A 23,672-nucleotide genomic window follows, 5' to 3' on the forward strand; every position below is an offset into this window, starting at 1 on the left:
TTCTGGGGTACAGTGCATTGCTTCAGTCATACATGAACATAACATATATTTATTTTCATATTCTTTTTCATCATGAGCTACTATAAGATATCGAATATAGTTCCCTGTGCTATACAGTATAAACTTGTTTATCTATTTTATACATACATACATATATTCTTTTTCATATTCTTTTCCTTATAGGTTATTACAAGATATTGAATAGAGTTCCCTTGGCAGTACAGTGGGACCTTGTTGTTTATGTATTTTATTTTTTTATTTTTTTAACATTTTTTATTGATTTATAATCATTTTACAATGTTGTGTCAAATTCCAGTGTAAAGCACAATCCTTCAGCCATACATGAACATATATATATTCATTATCACATTTTTTTCTCTGTGAGCTACCATAAGATCTTGTGTATATTTCCCCGTGCTTTACAATATAATCTTGTTTATCTATTCTACAGTTTTGAAATCCTGTCTATCCCTTCTCACCGTCCGCCCCTATTTTATATGTAGTAGTTTGTATCTGTAAATCTCAAGCTCACAATTTATCCCCGCCCCGTCCCCTTTGGTAGCCGTAAGTTTGTTTTCTTTGTCTGTGAGTCTGTTCGTCGACAGTTGATTAGGTAAAGAAATCTAAGCATTATTAAAAGACTGGAATATGGCAGGGGCGGGGGTAGGAGCAGGGCAGGCGGGGCCAGACTCTCGCAGTCGCAGTGCCGCCCCAGGACATCCACGGGTGGCCCCTGCAGCCTCCTACCTCCCTGCAGATGACACACCCCAGGGCTTCCTCCGTGTGACATGACGCAGAATCTGGAAGGGAAGGCCCGTCTGCTTCGCTTTGATTCTAGTGGTTTGCAAGTTGGATGTCAGCGCAGAGCCCTGATACTGGAACTGGCCTACTGGACCAGAGCCTGATTGCCCGTAGGAGCCTGCAAGCCGCGGCCCTGGGCCTTTTCAGGAGACCTGAACTGAACTCAGCAGATACTGAGATTCAGAAACACACGTCGCAGTACCTGCCCGTAGGAAGCTCACACTCTATGCTTAGTTGTACATGTGAAAGAGATGAGACGAGGTGGAATGACCAGAACCAAGGCTCTGGACAGGCCCCCAACAGCCGCCCTAGGCAGGACGCTTTACCTGCATTTTAAAGGATGCACGGGAGTTTGCAGGCAGAAGAGAGTGAGGAGAGGACTTCCAGGAGCCACAGGATGAGACAGCCTTGGTCACTGGCTACAGGGACAGGTGGGAGGGGTCTCAGAGACCTCCGAGCTGAGGGGCGCAGTTCCCGCCCCCTGACCTGATAACTCTCCACACACATTCTTAGGAAAAGGAACCTCTCATGCATTTCCTTCATCTGCTTTTAGCGCGTCCAGAGAGCTCAAGGCACCAATATTGACATAGGGAAATAGACATACACACACACACACACAAAAACACACACACACACACACACACACACACACACACACGGATGGGAGAGAGAGCTGAGTCCATGGAATATTAACGAGGTCAGGGAGCTGGTTGATGGGAGGGCCACCTGCCAGGTGAACACAGAATTACAAACTGCTGAAAAGAAGGCGAAAGGATGGAAGAAGGAAGGAAGGGAGGAAGGAAGAAAGGAAGGACGGACATCTTGCATTTAAGGACAGCAAGATGAACGTTTTGGACACCTGACAGTAATTTGTGCCCGGAGTCCCCTCCATCCTGCTGGAGGTGCATGACTGATCTCAGCATCTAACTGTGCAGAAGTTTCCAAAAATATTTGTGCAGTGAGGATGGCCCAGAATTCTAAAAGATGTTTTGGGAGGCAGAGCGTGCTGCCAGGAGATGCTGAGGTTGGACCTTTCAGAACATCTTTTCCTGGCATCTCAACAGTCCACTACCATTGCCACGACGTAGAAGGAAGCCCAGCTGTTCTAGAAAGCTCTGTCATGACCCGCAGGTCTGGTGTCAATGCACTTTCTGAAATAGGTGGAAGGTAGCCCTTAACTTGATTTTTAGAAGAACCTAAATCAACTTGAAATACAGCTTTCGTCACATGTAAATCCACACCACGATGAAGAAATGTCCACAGGAGACATTCCAGAAATCTTTCCACTATTCATTAGCCATAAAAACAACTTGAAGAAAAACTAGAAAATTAACACTTCAAGGTCAGAAGGGAGGTGGTTCAGCCTGTGTCTCACAGGTGAGGGGAGTCTGAGGGTGTTTGTTACCTGTCCTGGCAGTTCCTGGCCCAGAGCCCAGCCTCTCCCTCCCGGGGCCTGGCTCCTAGGCTCTTTCTGGCTGGACCACTGGGTTTTCTGTTAATGGCCCTGATTCAAGGCGGAAATAGTGCCAAGGCCTTTGGTGGTAGTGGGGAGAGATGCTGGGATTTTAATGTTGCAGTGTTGACTAGGAAAGTTCCTTGACAAAGAGTAACTGCGATTTCAGTGTGGTTTAAAATCAACATTCTGAGAAACAAGTGAGGCGTGGAGAGCTCCCTTCGCGGAGATGCCAGGAAGGACTGTCAGAGGCTGAAGTTCTTTGGGAATTTTAGGGGTGCAAACAGAGTTCCTTCAGAACAGGCTCCTGCCAGGTTTGCACAGACCTCGGACATGCACACTTCTTTCAACCGGACTTGGGAATAGCTGACAGGAGCAAAAGAACACACGACTGCTGGCAAGCAGAGAAGTGGGTGGATTGCTGCGGAAGAGGACTGACACCAGAGACAAAGCGATTTCAAGGAAGCAGCAGGAGACGACTTCTCCTGGGTCCAGTTTCATCTGAAGAAATCCGGCTCTTCCTCATCTGAAATGGACCCAAAGGAACCACAGTGTGAACGGCTTCCTTCCCTGGGCGTTAACCCCGCGACAGCATGTTCTTACTGACTTAGCAAAGGCACCCTGGAAACTTGGGTCAAATGCTCACATACGCAGAACCCAGCGACAGCAGTCAGGGTCCTGGAGCTGCTGGTGGATTTGCTCCAAGTCAGGCGCGTTTGGAGGCTGTAGACACTGACCGTTTGCACCCAGTAAGTCAGTTTTTGAAAAAGAGAGAGCAAAGTCAGGGGTACGGGAACTCTGCATCTTAAGGAAGAGCCAGGCATTGCCCTCCTAACCAGAGCCTGGCCAGGGGAGGGGCAGGGAAAGAAGGGTTTGCCTTTTGTGAGGGCTGGGCTTCTCCTGAAAGTCTCCCAGGCCAAGGGGCAACACTCAGGTCCTTCACGATGGATCTAGTTGTAACCAGACCACGTCCTTCCCATTTGCTCCCCAAGCTCAGGGGCACAGGGAGGGGTGAGCACCCTTCCTGCCCTGCGGGGCCATCTCCCATAGAGGGATTCCTGCTTAATAAGAGCAAATGGCGCTTTCAAAAAAAGGGAGCCCAGGTGTCTGAGCCACCACGTGGGCTCCTGCCTCCTGAGCCAGCTCCCCCACCCTCCCCTCCCCTCCCAGCGAGAACTCACCCTCTCCCTGCCAGCTTTTATGATCTGAGACACTTACTCACTCTCCAACCACGAGGCAATTACCAATGATTACCTCTGAATCAAGGGCAAACCATCCACCGGTTTCCCGCCCAGGGCTGGAGTGGGCAGAACTGACTGGCAGTGAGAAAGCCTTTCTGGAATGGGGGGAAAAGTGTTCTGAAGATCTCGGCTGAGGTGGGCGGGTAGGATAACTGTCACTGGGAAGTCTGCTCCCAGGACCCTCTCTTCCCGGTGGTGTGAGGGCCCCCGTGCTGAAGGATGGCCTCCCCCCAACCACCCACCCAGGGTCTGCAGTCGGGCCCCCACTCCTGGAAGATGGCCTTCCTCCAGGGCTGGGAGGAGAGAATTACAATTCAGCGTTTGTATCACTGAGACGCAGTCTGGGACTTCCTACCCATGAGGGTCCCACCTTGTGCTCCCCTCAGAAGCGCCCTGCAGCATCAGGTGCATTTTCGAGCCCCTGGGCCTGGTCTGTGCTTAGTCTATCCCCTCCCTCAAAGAAACTGACATTCCCTGGGATTCTGGTAAATTACGGAGTCCAGAGGTGGAGTCCAAAGGTAGCATCCCGGGGCGGCATTTCACTGGAAGCTCTATCAGTCATCGGCACCACCTGGAGGGCTTGTTCAAACATGGAGCCGGCCCCAGGGTGTTTTCTTCTAACGAGTCCTGGGTGACCCTAAGGCTTCTGGTTCCAGATCTCACGTTGAGAACCACTGGCCGACACCATAAAGCCTTCCCTCTCTTTCCTCGTTCCCAGCTGAGCCTCTCCCCCAAACCCCAACCAGGCAGGAAGGAGGTGTAGGGCAGTGCTGGCTGGTGCAGGAGGTCTGAACTCAACCAAAGAAGACCTGAATAACCTGCCCGAGTTCCCACTCCATCCCTCTCTCGTGAAATACAATTTCTTCATTTTTTTTTCCTTCTGTGAACTAACCTTTTATCTACAGCAGAGAATTTTTCTCTCAAAAAGGCAGTCTTGTCTTTTCAGAACAGGACTTAAACCTGAATCTTCCCTTCGGACGAGAATTAAGTCTGTTTCCTGCCTTTTGCTACTTGAGATTTAATTGACATAGAACATTTTGTTAGCTACAGGGGTGCAGCACGATTCGCGATTTGTATGTACTATGAACTGATGAGCACAGTGAGTTTCGTTAACATCCATCACCTCGCATAGGTGACAACTTTTTTTTTTTCTTGTGAAGAGAACTTTTTGGATCTTCTGTCTCAGAGACTGTCAAGTATACAAACCAGTATTGTTAACTAGAGTCCCACACTGGCCATCACATCCCCAGGGCTTACTTACCTTATAACTGGGGAAAAAAAAGTTTGTACCATTTAACCACCTTCCCATTTTCTTCTTCTTCTGGATTCATCTCCCTGTTACCCAAAGAATAAAAGCTGGTATTTCATGAGGGCCTACTAAAAGTGTGTACTAGTGATGAGCGGCTTACATGCGTCACGTCCAAGGACCATCCCAACAATTTTGCAAGCTCTACGTCATCGGCCCATTTTACATACGAGCAAACAGAGGGAGGTTCTGTGGTTGCCCAAGGCCACAAAGCTGGGATTCAATCCAGAGATCAGCTCTACCGCTGCAGACAGTGTTATATTTTCTATAATATTCCATCTGCTCTACTAGGAAATAATCAGTGACAGAATGAAAGACTTGTCACATATTAAGCAGTTCTTCTGGGGCCCATCCATTCATTCAATGTCCACAGGCACTAAGCCCATACTCTGTGCCCTGCACTACAGTCAGGTCCTGGGAATGCCGTCTGCCCTCCGGAACAGTGGGTTCTGCGCCACATCTTAGAATTCAACCTCAGATGGAAAATATTTTTTAAAAGTTCCAGAAAGTTCCCCAAAGCAAAACTTGAATTTGCCACGCTGGCCACTATTTAGATAGCATTTCTATTGTATTAGAGATTCTAAGTAATCTAGAGATGATTTAAAGTATGCCGGGGATGTGCATAGGTTATGTACAAACACTACACCATTTTATATATGGGACTTGAGCATCCTTGGGTTTGGTGCCCTCAGGGGTCCTAGAACCAGTCCCCTTGGGATACCGAGAGATGAATGCACAATGTTGTACAAACAGAACTTTTCAAAATCTGTTTTCCTAGAATGTCCAGTGAAAATTTATTTTTTAATAGTTTGTCCTTTAATTAAAATTGTTCAGAAAAGAACCTATGTCATTAAGCGCAGAATGCATTCCTCTTTCTCTTATTTGTTTTCTAGCAAACCGTCTTTGACTTTCTAAAAACCCAGTTTAACAAATTTGTTTCCTCTTTTCTTAAAAAAGAAGCATGTGTTACTTTAACTTCTAAAATATTTTATTTTGAATGAACAATACATTTGTACAGCTCAAAATTCAAAAAAACCAGAGGACATTGAGTAAAATTTGTCCCCCCTCCACTCCTGACCCCCAGTCACCCTGATCTCCCCAGAAGCAACCACTGTTACATGTGTGTCTTCCCTCTTCCTTTCCTTATTAACACAAATAGTTGGTTACTGTTTACAAAGTGCCAAATCCATAAATACAGTTACCTCGTTCTTTTTAACAGCTGCATTTAGAAATCATTCTAAAATGGACCATGTGATATTTAATTAGGCCCTGTTGCCGAACATATAACATGGTCCAATATTTTGCCATTACAAACAATTCTGCAATGACAACTCACTCTTGTGTGTATATCCATTTACACATGAGCAAGATCCCCTGTAAGATGATTCCCTATAAGGGGAGATGCTGGGTTAAGGGCACGTGATACGTGCATTGTCATTTAACATCATTTTCATTACAGAATTTTTCAAGCATTGTAACAGGAAAGAGAATAGTATAAGGAATTTCTGCCTACCTGTCAGCACCTTTCAGTGGTCACCATCATCAGAAATATAACACATAATGCTGATACTATTTCATATATATGTGGTATGTACATATAATAGTATAATAATTAAATAATTTATATTTATAATAAATAGTATAATTTGTAGGTATAGTATAATACATAATATAGTATAATTAATAGTATAATATGTATATTTCCTATTCCCCCAACCCCAAATTATTTTGAAAGAACCCCAGACATAGTATTTCTACATAGGTAAATATTTTGGTATTATTCTGAAAAGTAAGGGCTTTAAAAATATGTGTGTAATTTCATTATCATACCTAAAATAAATTAATATTAATTTCTCGATGTCATCATTTGTTATTGTCACATTTCCCCAGATTGTCTCATGAAAATTTATTTTTTTCAGTATTGTGTTCTTTGACTCAGATTCTAAGGTCCATCCATTCACTGCAGTTAGTTAACTCTTTTTAATCTGTTAGTTTCCTCCTCCACCTCTCTGTTTTTGATTTTTCTTTTTTTTTTTTTTTAGCAATATTATTGTAGAGACTCAGTGAATTTGCTTCCAGTGTCTGGATTTTGCTGATTACATCCTTAAAGGGTCATTTAATATGTTCCTCTATCTTTTAGGTCAAAGGAAATACACAAAATTAAACTGTAGGATTTCTTAAAATAATAATAAAGAAAACACAGCACACTAGAATCAGTGTGACACAACTAAAATAGTTATTAGAAAAAAACATATAGAACTAAATAACTATATCAATAAAAATAAAATTAAAATTAATGAATTAAATATTGAATTCAGAAAGCTAAAAAAATAAAATAAAATCAAGTAAGCCAAAAGAAAGCAGAAAGAAGACAAATGCAGAAATTACCGTTTCATTATTTTTTCAGCTTGTTTTCACAGACTGAAGCAGTGGGGTCAGCATGTGAGAACAAGACCATTTTGTAATTTGCAGCCACACAGACATCAAATCCAGCTCAGTCAGCGGGGAAAGGCTTTTCAACAGTTTGCTCTCGATTTCACGATGGGGCTGATTTGACTGCAGGTGGGGAATCAGGCCCAGAGCCCACACTTCCTTTCTGCGAGGTGCAGGGAGGGCACCAGGGAGGGAGAGCTGGCTTCACCACACACAGTTCTGGGGGCTCAGGTGTCAGCCCCCTGAGGGCCCTGGAGTGACTGATGGGGCCAGGGGCCTTTTCTGCCCTGTGAGATACAGGGCTTTGCCTTGGACGGACTCCAGGCCAAATCGCAGCTGCATAACCATTGCTCAGGGGCCTTGAGCAGACCTCGCTGAGCTGAAATTTCTTCACCATAAAACCGAGGTATTAATCCTTCCCTTCAAGGGGCGAGGATGGAATGAGACGCCCTGAGAGCTAGATCTCAGTGGGTGGTACCTAACAGGACGGCCCTCAAGTTCTGTGACTCCGTGACAGAGACCTACGCGGAGCCTCCGAAACACCACCAGACACTGAGCATCAACCCAGAGAAAGCGATGGAACAGCTGCTCCTTTTCAGAGGCCGGCTGATGTTGGCCGTGACACCCCTGCCCGCGGCCCACCTGCCCATCCGCACCCCGGCTGCACGTAGAGGCTGGCCACCCACTCCGGAGCAGCGATTCCCTCCCCGCCGCCCTCCCCCAGCCCCGGGCCCGGCCGGGCGGTGCCCTCATCCACCAGGCTGGGCTCGGGGCTCGGGGCCTGAGCTCTGCGTGTGGGAGGCGCTTTCTCCACCTCAGCTGGGTTCTCCCGCCCTGGAGGGGACAACAGAACGCCCAGAGAGCCCTCTGGCCTGGAGTGCGGGGGGCTGGACCTTCTCTGTCCCCTCCGCAGCGGGACAAAGACCTGGCCTTACCCATTCTTCCTGCATCTGCCGGTTCACTTGGGCCGAGGGCTGCAGGGAGGGTCCGCGGAAACGCCCCGCGCACACCCACCCCGGGCGCACAACCCGCTCCCGCAGACCCGGTAAGTGGCCTCCCTCCCCGGCCGCGCCCGCACCTCCGGCCGACCGGACCCGCGGAGCCCCGGACCCGCGCCCGGGAAGCCGCGGGGACGGAGGGAACGCCCGCGGCAGACAAAGGGCCGGGCCGGGGTCCCAGCGCCGACCTGAGCCCCGGGAGCCCGCCCGCGCCTGGAGCGAGCGTCTCCTTATTTGGTCAAATGACACGCGGGGTTCTCCGGGGCGGGGCGCGCCTGTCCCCGCGGGCCGCCCGCCGCCGCTGCCGCCGTGCGTCCGAGAGAGAGCCGCGCGGTGAGTGCGCTCCAGCCCGGCTGGGACCCGCCGCCCAGGCCCGGACAGCGGAGCCGGGGAGGGGGAGCTCGGGGACAGGGGAGCGAGGGGCAGGGGGCTCCGGGGACTGGGGAGGGAGGAAGGGGAGAGACCAGGGGCCAGGGAGCCTGTGGGTGGGGGCACCAGGGGGCCGGGGAGCCTGGAGGTGGGGGACCAGGGGACAGGGAAGCAGGCTGTGCGGAACCTGAGAAGCTGTGCAGTGAGGGGGACACCCAGGAGAGGGGAATCTGGCAGTGGGTTAGACTGAAGTGGGGGAGCCAGGCTTTGGGGGGTGGGGGTGGGAAAGGGAGTACGGCAGTGGGTGGGTGGGGGACACCTGGGGCCAGGGAAGCAGAGCTGTAGGAGGACCCAGGAGAGGGGAGCTGCACCACAGGGGTACCTTAGGTGGGAGGGACTCCGCCCCCTCCCCTCGCCCCATCCTGGAGAGACGTCTGATCGGCATCTGAAGAGGAGGGTCCAGGCCAGTGGCCCCCGGGCACTGGCCGCGGGTCGCAGTGGGCGCCCGGGCGTTTCCCCGCAGTAGAAAGGAGTGAGCTTGCGGTAGCCTCAGGCGTGGACCGCTAGGGAAATTAAAAAATTGAGCCACCATGATAAAAAAAAAAGGGGGGGGGTATTTTAAACAAAAAAATGTACACATCTTAAATTGCACTTTTGCACTCGTGTGATATCAGCATATTTGAAATCGCAGAAAGAGTTAATGTTTAGGCTTTAAATGAAAATCAGTTCTATTTACTTTCAGATCCCCATCTGGGTTTCCATTCCCAGTAGTCTGAATAACCCGGTTAAATGAGATGCTGCAGCAGGCACTAGGAAGGCAGTAAATCACCGCTGGGGCTTCTGATCCGGATAACCCGATCAGGACACAGTGTCCAATACTTCTCCCCACTTGGCGCTCACCCTGCTTATGTGAGCTTTGTAATAATATGTTAGAGTGAGGAGGTTTGGTCTCCTGAAGGTGATTTAGACTTAAACACACTTGAGGCAAGTCTGGAAGTACAGGAATTCTGACAGTGAAACTCACATGAAACCAAACAGTGAAGGACGTTTCATTGTGCATTTATATATATTTTTTCATAGTGTTTTTCACCCTGAATTTTTCAGAATTATCAATTAATGTATAGAATTGGGTTTCCACAGTGTTTATCACCGTGGCGTGTTTCCCACGCTTCGGCACAGCTGTGTATTCATCAGGGCTACGTTGGTTTCTGACCGGCCAGGCACTTCCAGGCACCGAGATGGCTGCCTCATTTCCCTACGCTCCTGGAGGCAGGCGTGACCTGCCAGCCAGTGTGCTTGGGCTGGACTCACATCCATGTCCCTAAGCCACGAGCCGTGCAGTCTTGGCCAAGTCACCTCATCTCGTGGTGCCTCAGTTTGCACCGCTGGAGAGTACAGGTAGGGATGCTGGCTTCCTGGCAGGGTCGCTGTGAAGACTGCACATCACAAGCCGGGGATGCAGCTCTGGTGTGAGCCTTGTTTTTATAGATAAACTGCCACACAGAGAGATCAAAGAAGCTTTTCTCAAGGTTTCCCAGCCTATGAATGTTGGCGCCGATATCTGGCCCCAGACAAACTCGAGAGCCTGAGTTCTAACCATTAAGCTGTGGGGGGGTCTCACCTGAACATTTTAGTGAGGTTTTTGCTGCCTACTTTCACCCAAGATTCTGGTTAAAAAGCTTCCAGTGCTGAAAGGAATCTGAGTTGTAGACAAAAGGGCTCAGCAGGTTACTTTAAAAAGTCAGACTGGGCTCAGGAGGCCTGGGTTCTCTGCCTTTCCTGCACTGAGGGTGCATTATCAGCGAGGGGGCCGGGTAGGTGAGCTGCTCTGACTCAGCACCGTGAGATACCAAGTTCTCTGAGCTCCGGCGAACAGGGACATTGGATACTTCCTGTGTGGTTTATTATGCGAGTTTTATCAGAGCCACATTTGTCACGTGCGTTTAGGCTGAGAGGCCACTTACTGAAAATGACCACCTTGAATCAGATGCACGGTCCCTTCTCTAGTGGCCGAGAGCCCGGTCTTCTGGAGACCAAGCTGGCATTGAGATCTCAGGGTGAGTCACATGAACGGCCCTTCTTTTCCTGAATGGTGGCTTTCGATGTGAGCCCCTGTGATGGTTAATTTTGTGTCAACCCCACTGGGCTCCGAGGTGCCAAGACACAGATATTATCTCTGGGTGTGTCTGTGAAGGTACTTCTGGGTGCGATGAGCATTTTAATCGGTAGACCAAGTCCCCCTTCCCAGCATCCACTGAAGACCTGAGTAAATTCAAAGGGCTGAGAGGCGGGAATTCCGCCTCCCTGACCGTGGAGCTGGGACATGTCCTTTCCCAGCTCCAGACACAGACAGAAACACCAGCGCATCTTGGGTCTTGAGCCTGTCAGCTTCTAGAGTAGAACTTCCAGCGCTGGCCCCCAGTGCTCAGGCCCTGAGACTCAGACTCGAACCACAGGGTAGCTCTCCTGGGCTTCCAGAGTCCAGATCTCAGATATGAGCCAATTCCTGATAGTAAACCTCTTCTTATTATACATATCGTATCTTCTTATTATATATATATTATATATGAATAAATATATAAATATATATATATATCTTAGTCATTCTGTTTCTCTGGAGAAGCCTGACTACTATGGCTCCCCAGTAATTTTGCTTCAGACTTCTCCCCACAGCCTCCCCGTATTGCTTTTTGAAGTTTCCATTGCTCCTTTGCTCCTGGTGGTCCCTCCTGTCCTTTCACTGTAAATCTGGGGGCCCTCTCCCATCTCTGAGGACAGGTTTGGGGCAGCCCCTGGTCTCTCCATCACTCGTCCAGTTCTCATGGGCTCCTCTGAACTTGGACATCACGTGTCACCCTCCTTGTCCTCTGTAGCCCACACCTGTCCTGCTCTGATTCAGTCTGTGACCTAAACATCTCCTTTAGGTGTGTGGTACTAAGAGAGGCAGGTGATGTCTGTGCCAATCAGAGCAGTAGCTGCCCTGTCTTTATGGGTAAATGAAATCAGTGTCAGAGGGCACCCTTGAAGTCTGTACATATTTTGGTTTCAAGAAAACAGTTCTGTCTGTGTTTGATGGTACAACTTTTGGACCTAATTAGCAGGTCAGTGAAGGGAGTGGCGGGAGATGTTCACACTTGTCGTGACAGGTTCCTGATGGTTGTGCTAGAGACACACCGCGGGGAACAGGATTTTGAGGACGGGGTGGGGCTGGTCTTTAGTGGAGGTAGGGGTCAGGACAGATGGAAGGCAGCAGACAAGAACAGTGAGCCACCTTTTGGAGATGGGAGGATGGGAGGATGGGAGGAGACGGATGAAGTATAGTGAGGGCTTTTCCTTTTGTCCCTGTGGAAACAGAGCAAGAGTAACTGGAACACACGTTCCTAGGGAGGCAGAAGAGAGAGGGTGGGGTCCCCCACCCCACCACATCCGTGTGAGTGTGGACCTGAGGCCATCCCCCGCTCTCGCCTGTGTAATTAGGCTGTCCTGCATAGACGGAAGTAACACGTTTTGAGATCAAATTACAAGATAGTATCTTAAAGCTGATTTAAATTCTTCAGAGGCAGAGCTAGACTAAACTCCTTGAGAGACTGTGTTTTATCTCAGTCTCCCAGGGCCTGAAAATAGAGCTTACTTAATACATTTTTGTTGACCAGATTTAAAAGTCTACCGGACATCAAAACAAGTCTCACTCTTCTTATTTTATGGTCTTAAGGTTGGAAATCTAACATTTCCCATTTCCCATGTCTTTTCATTATTCAGTATCCAAAAGATAATTCCAGAGACAGCCCTTCACCTTCAAGCATTGTCTCTCATATAAAACATTTCCTAAAATAATCATAGATAAATCAGGCTTCCTGAAAGTATTTGAAAGTCACCAGTTTATATACCAAATTATAATCGATCCCCTGCCTGTATACTCAGTAAAGGCTCATTAAATCCACCCGTGAACATACGGCAGGGGCATCGTCATTCTTAACAACGACCCCCAGATTGATTTCAAATGGATTCTAAATACATGATCATATTTCTTAAAATAGCACATCCCCTGAGCTGACGCCCTGCCCCCTTTCACCAAAATTTTTATTTAAAAGAAACGGTTCAGCTGGACTAAAGGAAAAGAGCATTGGCGTGAGCTGGTCTGCGTTTCGACCCTTCCGTCCACAGAAAAACAAACGGGTGCAGAGTGTTCCCTGGTTTCCCTTCCGGGTGGGAGAGGCCCTGCTTTTGGATGGCAGATCCCTGATTTCCGGGCTGTCGGGTCCGTGCAGGACACACCGGCCTCATTGGTACCTGGAGCCTGAGTCGGGTGTGAGCAGGGCCATGCAGAGATGCTGGGGGCGTCTCCGGCTGGCTCGTGGTCCTCGACCTGACCAGACCTCATCCTGCACTCTGCTGTGGGTTCACATGGGTTCAGATCCAAACACAATCAGAAAAATTCTACCCGCTGTGGAAGCAGCAGTTTATCTGGAAGGGGAGAGGGGCCCGAGGCGGAGGGGAGAGACTGGAGCTCGGATCTGTTGCCTTAGAAACTGTAATGGCCTCGGACGCCAGACCCGGGTACACTTTGGGTTTGCTGTGCAAAGTGGGCTGTTCACCTAAAACCTCGGTCTTTCCACTCTGGAAGCCGCCGCGTGTTTGTGCTCTGAGATGTTTACATTCACTGCTGTCCATCTACTCGCTCATTCAGTCATTCTCTGGGTATTTATAAGACATCCGTCACCTGGTGAGGCTGCAGGAATCCTGGGGCCCACCTTCGCAGCACTGATGGTTTGGGGGTGGGGGTGCGCAGGTGGTCACAGCGTCCTGTGGTCCTGAAAACACTGCATTTTCAAATACATTCTATAAAAGAGCCCACGTGCCACAGGCCACTTTCCTTAATTCTCTTAAAAGCTCTGGTTGTTGATAAGAGGTAAGCGGGTGGCACTGAAAGATGGGGGTGGCTTTTTCGGGGACTGACTGACGGAGGCTGCTTCCGGGGGGAGGACAGGCTTTGGGGATTTTTGCAGATTTCTCTTGAGGGCTCGACTTTCCGGGGAGTTTCCTAAAGGCTCGCTGATGGGGAAAAAGGCTTGGGTTTCGAGGAGGCGGGGAGGAAAGTGACATTTGGGGTTCGAGCAGGTGGTTGAAAAAAGGGAGCATTGAGAAGGATGCTTCACCGAGACTCCGCGTGGCTTCACTGGCCTCCTGTTCAGCAAGGACAAGCCAAAAGCCTGGAGCTCGGTCCTCCCTCAATTCCCGAGAAATGTTTCTGGTTTAAAAAAAAACAAAAATGCATGCACTTCCTGGCTTTAAACGCCTACCTCTCCATCACCCACCAGCTACCTCCTCCTCCCTCTCTACTTCCTTTATTCCTCCCGTTCGTTTGTTTCATTTGTTTGACAGTTCTTAAATCTCCCAAGATGAAAATCACCCACATTCACATAGCCTGGTTGTTGAGAGGTGGGCGAGGGGTCAGAACTCCCAGACACAGGGATTTGGGTTCGGTCCACGTGTCTCCTTGCCTGCAGCTCCAGAGTGCTGTCAGCGTCTGCACCTGGTGATGGGCAGAGCTGACCTGTAACCCGTCGGGAGGGTCCGGGGGGTCCGAAAGGGGAGGCACACTGTGCACAATTAGGTAAAAAAAAAAAATCCTTACAGAACCAAGGTGTCCTGTTTTTATTTGAAGACGTGATTCAGAAATGGCCTTGGACACCCTGAAAACATTTTCAGAGTCATTGCCTCCTGGTTTTGTCTCCCCTAGCCCCACGTAACGAGGTCAAGCTGTCTCGCGGTAAATCTCTGTCACTGCGGGTTGTAACATGCACAACTCACTGCCCGCAGGACTCATCCATGTCTACCTCACGGCCACGGGCCCGCCTTTCCTTGGCCTCTGTCTTTTCAGCTTCACCTTTGCTCTTGAGTGGCCGCAGTCCCTCCCGTCTTCCTGGGGTGTCTGCTTTCCCCACTGTTTCCCGTCTCCAGGCCTCTGCTCTCTGCCACAGCATTACCTGGAGGACCTTCCCCGGTACTGATGACACCTCCCTAGGCAGCCTGAGCTCCTCCTCTGGCTCCCCGAGATGCCGTGTGAGGTTCCCATCACTGCCCCGAGCGTGAAGCCCAACGCCTGATTGATATGCACTGTGTATCTGTTCTCACTAGACTGCAGTCCTGCCTGGGGGGGGGGGGTTGGATCTCACTCATCTTTGTGCCTCCAGCATTTTACGTAACAGTTCCCGCTCAACAGATGCTTCTTGAGTAAATGAATAATCAGGCATTTTGTAAGATTAAAAATGGACTTATTGGGGGCGTCTGATGCAAGGCTGTGGCTAAATTTTTCCTATTAGAAAGAGGTTTAAGAGTGATAGTATATCTTTAAATACATGGTTTTGTAAAAGACTTTTCTATTTGGTAGCATTTGATGAAAGAAGAATTGGTCTTAAACCCTTTGTGGTAGAAGGGAGCCGCTTCGTTTCCCCATTAGCCTGGGGCCTCTTATTCTGACTCTCAAGGCTTGTGCTTCTTGCAAGTCTCTGGAAATCCGTTCAGGTCGTGTCTGTGTGCTCTGCTCCACTCTCACCCCAACCTGCTGGGTTAAGCTGAAGTGCTCACCTAATCCCTACAACTGCAGTGACTTCTTGGAGAAGATAAACGAGGTGGGAGGGAGGTTCACCGGCATCAGAACTGATGCTGCAGAAATGGGAGCATTGGACCCTCCAGGCAGGTCGCAGCTACGCTGGTCCTGCCGGGAGTCGGTGTCGGTGATGAGGGCGCTGTCTAGGGGCTGCCTCGGTCCTGCTTTGGCTGGCCGAGCCCTGCCTGTTCTCACTCTCTTAGATGACTGCTGCTCTGGTTCCGTGGAATCGGAGGAGGTAGCAAGCACCCGCCAGGTACATGAGCACTGTGGGGCATCACCTTGGAGAACAGCTCACCCCGGTCCTGCCTCGAGAACAGCGGAAGGTGCTCTGTGGGGGTGGCGGGTGCAGCCTGGGTGCCTTTCCTCTCCCCAGCCTGCCCTGTGCTTGTCCGAACCCACCGGGAACCACTTTTCCATTTAGATCCGGGGCTTGTTTTTCCTAAGTGAGCTGGCTGTTTGGGAACGCGTCTGGGAATCTTCTGTTTTCATTAATATTTCTGGTCTCTCATTTTTCCATCCGTAAAATGAGGCAGACAATCATAGATCAAATGCCGAGTTGTTTCCAGCTTTCAAAACCGTATGGCGATGGTCCTCTCTCCTTTCCTTGTTCTTATTTCAAATCCTCATTTTTCTTAAATCTGTGGGACCCAAATAGGCAGGAAGCCTCTGGTTCCACAGGGAAATGGCAGCTTTACTGGAAAAATCTGCATGTTGTAAGGGCATCGCTCCATCGGGGTGAACTCAACGGTAGCCACTTCCAAGGCCGATAACAGAGGAATTAATGACAGGAAAGCATCGAATCTTCTGCCTCTGTGATCTGATTTGGCCTTAGGACAAGGGATGTTTATATGTTGGGTTTCAGAACAATAATTCAAACACTCGAGAGCCTCGTCTTGCGATGTTATCGCAGGACCGTCCAGACAGTGTTTTCCTTCACTCCAGGCAGAGCGATTGAGGACGGGTCTTGCCACGCGTGTCCAGCTGCATGTTTAATACTTACCGGAAAACAATCGTCCTGTAAACAAAGAAGCAGCCACGTATGGATGCTTGAAAGTTGTTCATTTCTTTGCTTACAGTTGTCAGGGCCTTGTGTACACAAGAGTACAACATGAATAAACACTCAATCGCTGTCCTCCTAAACCAGGCAGCAATATTTTATTTGCTTCGCAGGGAATCATTGAGGAATTTCACTCTCAAGTGGGTGGAAATGACCGAAAGTGGAATCAAGTTTAATTGGAGTTTGTGAAACTCTGCTCAGAGTTACAGAGGCAGCCTGTCTACAGATTTCAGTGTATAGAACTTTTCACTTTTAGCAAATTGAATATTGCCAGCCGAGAAGACATTTCTCAAGAAGGTGGACTGTGTTTCTAATGGCCGGGAGGCACGTCCCCCACACCTAGTCTTCCCAGGGTGGACTTCTTCCTGGGGCAGTTCTGACGTGTGGGGACGGCACAGGAGGAGGAGGGGAGGGGAACCTCTGGTCTCCCTCTGGCCCTGCTCACACCTGCTCAAACACAGCCCACCTCATCCTGGAAAAATGCAGTGCGAGGTGTTGTCTGGGGAGGCGGGTGACTGCGGTCACTGCTTTTCCCGCTGGGCTAATCCTGGTTCCTGGAAGGCAGCCTTTCCCTTTATCCTGCTCTCTGGATACCTGGGCGGAGGAAGGATGGACGATCTCGTCATCAGGGAGGGACGAGGCCCCAGGGAATCTCTCCTTGTGTGTGGGGGGGGTGCCTCCCAGGGAGGCTGGCATCTAGATGACAATGATCCTTTGGCCTCGATTAACCAGCTCCAACATCCCCCTTCCGGGGCCTCTGCAGTTTCTTCTTAATCGAATTCATGAGTCGTAACTGACAGAAAGCTCACGGAAAATCTTTTTACAGACACGAACATGTTGCCTTGCTATTCTGGGGCGGGGAGAGCGGAAGCTGGGAGGTTCCGTCCCGTTCGAAGCAGGCAGGCGCCCCCATGGGCTGAGGGCTCTGATGTGAACTCCGCCTTGTGTCCAGAACCAAGATGACTTTCTGACAGTCACCAGGGATTGGGGTTTTTAAAGGAGTGGAATGCCCTCGAACGCAAAACTGCCCCCAACTAAGTTTTTGAAAAGGGTCATTGAAAATTACGACTGTTTCCAGGGTGAGTGTTAATTGCTCGCCTGGAGCCGGTCCTTTCTCTCTGTCCCGGCAGGTGGCTGAGAAGCCGGTGGTGCCAAGATGACCGAGCGCTTCGACTGCCACCACTGTGAGGGCTCCCTCTTCGGCAGGAAGTACGTCCTGAGGGAGGAGCAGCCCTACTGCGTGGCCTGCTTTGAGGACCTCTTCGCCAGCACGTGCGAGGAGTGCGGGAAGCTGATTGGCTGCGACTGCAAGGTACTTGTCCCCCCCACCTGCCCCCGTCCCCCCACTTCCCCCTGTCCCCACCACCGGGCTCCCCAAGAACCATGTGCTTCCCTGCGTGGTCTGTGCTTGAGTCCTGGTCCCCATCACCTGTGGACACCCCAGGCTGCTGGGCTGGGAGCCTGCAGTGGGCTGTTCCCCGCCCCCTCCCCGCTGGCTTGGTCTCTGCCCATCCGTTTGCTGCCCTTGGTTAGGGCTTTCCCCGGATGTGGGTGCTGAGCGTCCTCAGTCCGCTTCTCATAGTCCCGGAATCGGGGTCCTAATCTCAGCAGCCACCTGCCACCCAGTCCCGCGCTTCCCGAGGGCAGGGCTCCCGCTCCCGGGCTGACTCACCCGGCAGGAGCTGTGCGATAAATATTTGCAGAGTGACTGTGCACGAGGCACCCGGCGCAGCCCGCAGGCCGATGGGCTTTCTGAGCAATAGGGGCTCTTTTCCTCTTGGTGGGAGAATCAGAATTTGTGGCTGTGGGCGGAGTGGGGTCCAGGTCTGCCGTGGGGCGGTTCTGACTGGTCCAAGGATTGTCCCCTCTGTCTCTGTCTTTCCTCCCATCCCTCTGAGGACAGGCAGTCAGCAGCCGGCCACACCATCAGTTTCTGCTTGGTGTCTAGGACAGTCGAGCGATAATTTCCATCCTGTGAGGAAGGAAGCCTTGGCCCCAAGCAGAGATGAAGGGGGTGTGAGGCTGCTGCTTGAGCCCAAGCTGCAGCCACGTGTCATGGAATGGGACCCAGGTCATCCTGTGTCGGCTGTAAGACGTGCAGAGGTTTGGACAACCACGAGGAGCTGGTCTAGTGGGGAGGGTAGAGCTCAGTGGTAGAGCACGTGCTTAGCATGCGCGAGGTCCTGGGTTCAATCCCCGGTACCTCCATTTAAAAAAGAAAAAAAAGGCTAGTCTTGCTCATCTGAAAGGTGCCCACCTTCTGACCTCCAGCCCTGCCTGACATGTGGTTAGTCCCTCTGCACTCATCCCCTGGGCCATACTTCAGAGCTCAGACACCCAGCTGCCCCGTCTCAGCCTGCCTCTGTGTCTCACTGGCTGTGTGATCTTGGGCCAATGGCTTGACCCCTCTGTGCCCAGCTGCATGTTTATAAAACGGAGCTACAACACGGGAGCCTGCTTCGTAGGGTTCTCAGGGTGTGTAGATACAAAGGGCTTGGCTCTCTAAAGAGTGGCTGATGGTGTCATGAACTCCAGCCCCCTCCTCTTTTGCTGCCTCCTGCTCTCCGCGGCAGGCCCCCTCCCCACGCCTCTCCACGTGTCACCCTCTCTATTTACCACTTTTCATTGGAGGAACATCAAAAAAAAAAGTCCACTTTGAGGAAGAACCAAGAGGCAGGAAAAAAGTTATTTTATTAAAGTTTTACTTGAAAAAGGCATCAGTGGGTGAGAGGTTTAGATACCGTTCTGACAAAGAACAGCTCAGGGTTAAGGGAGACATTTGGACATGTGGAGGTCGTCATCCTTGGCTGGGGGCTAACGGAAAGGCAAAACCGAAGTCACCGATCATTTCTTCCACATGGTTTCGTGTAAAGACCCTTCAAACGAGTTTTCCTCCAGCACATGTTTTATGGGCAAATAAACAAGAAGCCCCCAAACGGGGCCAAAATCAACAAGACTCCTGCACAGCCAGGCATTAATCACGCTGAACTTTTCAACCCGGGTAACGGTTCACTGTCTGTGGGGTTTCCATGGGTTTTTTCTCCATTTTGGAAGGAAAAAAGATGTGAACTTGAAGTTAGAGCCTGCCTTCTGGGGCTTTCGAATATCTGGAACTGTTTTCTTGGCTTTCAGGAAGCCACGGCAGAACAAACGTGCCTGTTTCGGAAAGTGAATCCGAGGCCTGGAAGAGCGAGCGAGCTGGCGGGTCCGGGGCCCCTCTCTTGTCTGAGAAGGGCAGGGGCGCCCCCGCCCCACGCGGGTCTCTCCCTGAAGGATGTGTGTGTATCAGTTAAAACCCCAGCAAGCCTGTGGGGGCCAGGCTGATTCTGTGGGTGTTAGCAGGACTTCAGGACCTGCTCCCGTGGTCAGCTCACCTATGTTTAAGTTTCATTTTTATGCAGACTCTCCGTTCCGTGCTGTAATTCTGTTTAGTTTCTCCGAGGAGATGCTGTAATCTCTGGCGGTAGAAGTCACTCATGTTTCTGTCCAGTGGACTAGTTGACGACAGGTCATACAAACAGAATGTCATGATTCTCTGTCCTTCTGCTGTTCCTGAAATTTTTCGTAGATCCCCGTGGATACTAGCGAAATACATTATTAGCCCGATTACAGACATTTTGGGGGATGGGTCTACTTAAGGCCTGGGCTTCAAAAAGCCAAGAAAGTAAAGAGAAGACAGGCTGGGCCAGTGCTCAGAGGTGGTCCCGGCATCCACAGATCAGGGGCCTTTAGCAAACTCTGAGCCGTGTGCCTGGCACAGACTTTGGGTCATCTGCGTCTCTGCAGGCAGGGCTGTGAAGTCAGATGGGCCACCAAAGCCACCCACGCATGTGTCCAGAGAGGGCTCCAAGGAGGAAGAGGTAGTAATGGACAAAGGACCAGCTGCAGGTCCTAACCTAGTGTTCAGGCTTGGCTCCAAGCGTAGCTATAAACGCTGCTGCACACCGGCGATGGCTGTGTCCCAGGCCCGTGAAGATGCCCTAACCGCAGGACCCAGACGCCAGGTGACGCCCTCCGGGGAGGAGCCCGTTCCATCCCATTCTACGGAGCAGCGACTGAGGTTCGAGTGGTGGGAGGTCTTTCCGGGGTTACAGAGTCAAGAGGCGGAGAGGCAGTGCGGTGGGTCCTGACCGTCCCCGCAGCCTCGGGGACCCCAGCCCGGGCTCTCAGGTCAGATGCGGGTCTGATCAGTGGTCAGTGCTGTGGGTAAGAGGCGGCTGCCTCCTGCTGTCTCCCGGGCCCCGTGGGACGGGGAGGACTGTGCCCAGAAAAGCCGCTCTGTTGGTGTCTGCCGCTCCTCCAGCCTCCTAGGAATTAAGTGGGAAACATCGAGTCTGTGATCAGTAAGTCTCTCAGCCAACGTTTGGAAGGAAGACAGAAAGGTTTGGGGGTCTTTGGACAGAAAGCAGCTGGGAGACCCTGAAATAGACGAAGGTGTCCACACGCCCAGGTTAAGTCCAGGTGGCCTTGTCACCCTTTTAGAGGCTCCCAGCCGAGGCTGGTTTAGGAGACATAGGACGGATTGGAGAACCTGGTTGTCCTGCCCTCAAGCAGGACACAGGCCTCTCCCGCTGGCCTTCCTGGGCCCTTCTGGGAAGAGCTGCTGTTCCCAACACGTTCTCGCAGTCCAGCACGCCAGCTCGGCCCTTCTTTATTTGTTCAGGTGATTTTTAAGTGTTTAATGAGTGAATCACCTTTTTAGCGTCTCCGTGTAATTTGTCCACAGAGTTTGTAACGAGCCCTGAAAATACACATACTTACTTAGACAAACTCCTATAAGTGGAAAAATCTGTTTCTGAAGGGAATTGAATAATGCAGGATCCTCAGATCCTACAACAAAGCTGACCAAGTGGGCAATACAGGAAAAACCCAGTGCACGAAAACCACGGGGTCACCTGCAGGCAGGCCACAAAGGCGGACAGCCTTCAGCGGTGACACCACGCCCGCTCAGGTAGGGCTCAGCTGGGCGGCCTGGGCCCACCCTCAACCGGCGGTGTGATGTGGGTGAGTCACGCCACCTACAGGCCTCAAGTCCCCACATCTGAGAACTGGGTCTGCCGACCTCACGGGACTGCGTGGGAATTAAACGGCTCACCGTCAAGGGGGCCGCGTGGAGTGATTGCTGCTGCTTCTGTCAGCGTTGATCTTGGAGGATTTGGAAGTAGGTGCATTTGGAAACATGACACCCTGACGGTCTTAAAGTGAAGGACATCTTCGCAAAGGGCTGAGCGCAAATGACATGGCAAATCCATGTATGGGGTGGAATCTCGTGGATTTGAGGAATGTTTGGTTTGGGAATTGAACTTCTTCCGGCCCAGGAGGGACAGGATGTAGACGGGGATGAGTGACCCCGCTGCCCGGAACTGCCATCGTTAACTGGGAGGAGGGCCCTGGGTCCCTCCAGGCCACCGAGTCACCCGCAGCTCAGCCGAGTCTCCTCAAGGGCACTTTTGGGGCAAAGCAGGAGCCTTCCCATATTAGGAGCGTTTCTGAGCCGGAAAACTATCAAATCGGAAAGGAAGTGCTTGGGCCTCGGCTTGGATTGTTTATCAACATTTTCCTGCGATTTATGACATTTCTGTGCACAAGATCTGCTTTGGTATTTTTTCTGGGACACGTCAGAAGATTTTTTTCTTTCTCCCTCTCCCCTTCACTGTCTCTCTAGAGAACCTTAAAACCTGGATATTTCTAGGACATTTCAAAGTTCTTAAAGTAAGTCAGCAAGTCTATACCTCCCAACCTTGTGCCTCCGGCATCTAAATGGGGTCTTTGGGGACCACATGGTGGACTCGCACATAACAGAATTAAGCCAGATGAGACTAGTGTGGTATTAAAACCCAGAACTGGAAATCTGCTCGGAGCTGTGAGCCCCAGCGATGGAGACACTGCCCTGAAGGAAAGGGGCGATCGGTGACTCAACTGAGCTGACATCTGGGGAAGGACAGCAACCAGCAGCCCTGGGCAGGGCTGGGATCCTCAGTCCTGCGCTGAGAGGGTTCTGTGCTTGGCCAGAGTTCTGCTCCCAGATACTTAACGAAGCAGGCTTCTCGCAGACACTCACCCTCCACAGTGTCCCCAGTGTTTCCATGTTTGTGGTTCATATTTTTTTTTTTAAATTCCCTGAACTGAGTCGAGTTGCCAGCAGATCACTGGCTCAGGTAACTGTGGTTTGGGTCGAGGCCCTGGGAACATACACACATACACACACACGATGTGTCAGGGCGAGAACCGGTGTTCCAGCTTGGATTCCGGGATGAGCTGGGTTGGGGGCTCTCTCATCCGGTCCAGGACGTGTGCTCTCAGAGCCCGCCCCGGGCATCGCGCCAGCTCCGAGGTCGGTTTCAGGACCAGGGGTGCCCAGGGGTGCAGAGGGTGTTCTCCCCACTGTCTGCGGCAGCAGCGGGTGCTCGGGCCGCCTGGGAGCTGGAAGCCGGCCCGGGAGACCGTGCGGGGGCCCGCAGTGCTGTTTCTGCCTCGGCCACAGATGGGTGACCGTCGCAGGTCAGAGCTGGGAGGACAAAGAACAGTAGATAAGTAACCCCGTCCAAGACAGAGCTGGGGTAAATAGTGAGTACGCGTCCACACTGGCACTTTCAAACTGCCCTTTTTTTCTGAAATTTTCGTTAAAAATTTGTTTTTGTTTTTTTATTTTTGGGGGAAGGTAATTAGGTTTATTTATCTATTTATATTAATGCATGTACTGGAGACTGAACCCAGGACCTTGTAGGTGCTCAGCACACACACTACCACTGAGCTGTGCCCTCACCCACACAGAAACGGCCCTTTAAAAAGACAAGAGCGAGATTTCCTGTTACTCCTCGGGTGGGATCCACGGTGGCATCGAGCCGGCGTGGTTTCCTCTCCTGGGTTCACCCTGTGCTAAGAGGTGTGGACTCCGTCTCCTCAGTTCGTCCCCCATCTGGTGCCTGTTCCCGTGTCCCCGTCCCTGTCCCTGCAGGGGCTTCTGTGTCATCTTCCATCTGCCCTCTCCTCCCTCCTCCCATGCCCTGTCCCCTTGTCACACACAGCCCTGTCCCCTTGTCTCCGTTTAAGGTCCGTCCTCCCTCCACGGCCTCCAGGATGCACTTGCCCTCCCTGCGGACCGCGGGCCTCCTGGTCTGGCCCGACGGGAACTCTTGCCCCCTGGCCTTGGTCTTGGCCCCCTCCCCCACACAGGCTCCGCCCCCTGCCCCCTCCCAACAGGGCCTCTGTTTCCTCTGCCCAGCTCACTGCCCCCACGGGTCAGTGTTCAGCTGGTGGCACCTAGTGGATGTCCGTCTGGACCCGCCTCCCACCAGGGCCCCATCCTGAGGCTCATTCCTGCAGCTGGTGTCTCACCCGGGGGTCACGGCCACCCTGCCGGGTCGGCTGGGTTTGCTGAGCTTCCTCGAGGTCACAGGG

General features: G+C 51.3%; 1 protein-coding gene across 3 annotated transcripts in view; it reads left to right on the forward strand.

Moving 5' to 3' along the window:
- Positions 1 to 23,672, forward strand: part of FHL2 (four and a half LIM domains 2) — a 47,031-nt gene that overhangs the window by 12,018 nt on the left and 11,341 nt on the right. The window contains exons 1-2 of one of the 3 annotated variants that reach the window (XM_031441021.2): positions 8,031 to 8,279; positions 17,402 to 17,583. In XM_031441021.2, the coding sequence (XP_031296881.1) occupies positions 17,428 to 17,583 (156 nt within the window). In that variant the 5' untranslated portion in view covers positions 8,031 to 8,279; positions 17,402 to 17,427. Of the gene's footprint in view, positions 1 to 8,030; positions 8,280 to 8,506; positions 8,566 to 17,401; positions 17,584 to 23,672 lie in introns of those variants that run through there. The other 2 variants (XM_031441022.2, XM_010991883.3) reach the window with 2 other exon arrangements.

Source organism: Camelus dromedarius, chromosome 33, assembly GCF_036321535.1.
Source record: "Camelus dromedarius isolate mCamDro1 chromosome 33, mCamDro1.pat, whole genome shotgun sequence".
In the NCBI taxonomy this organism is placed as follows: Eukaryota; Metazoa; Chordata; class Mammalia; order Artiodactyla; family Camelidae; genus Camelus; species Camelus dromedarius.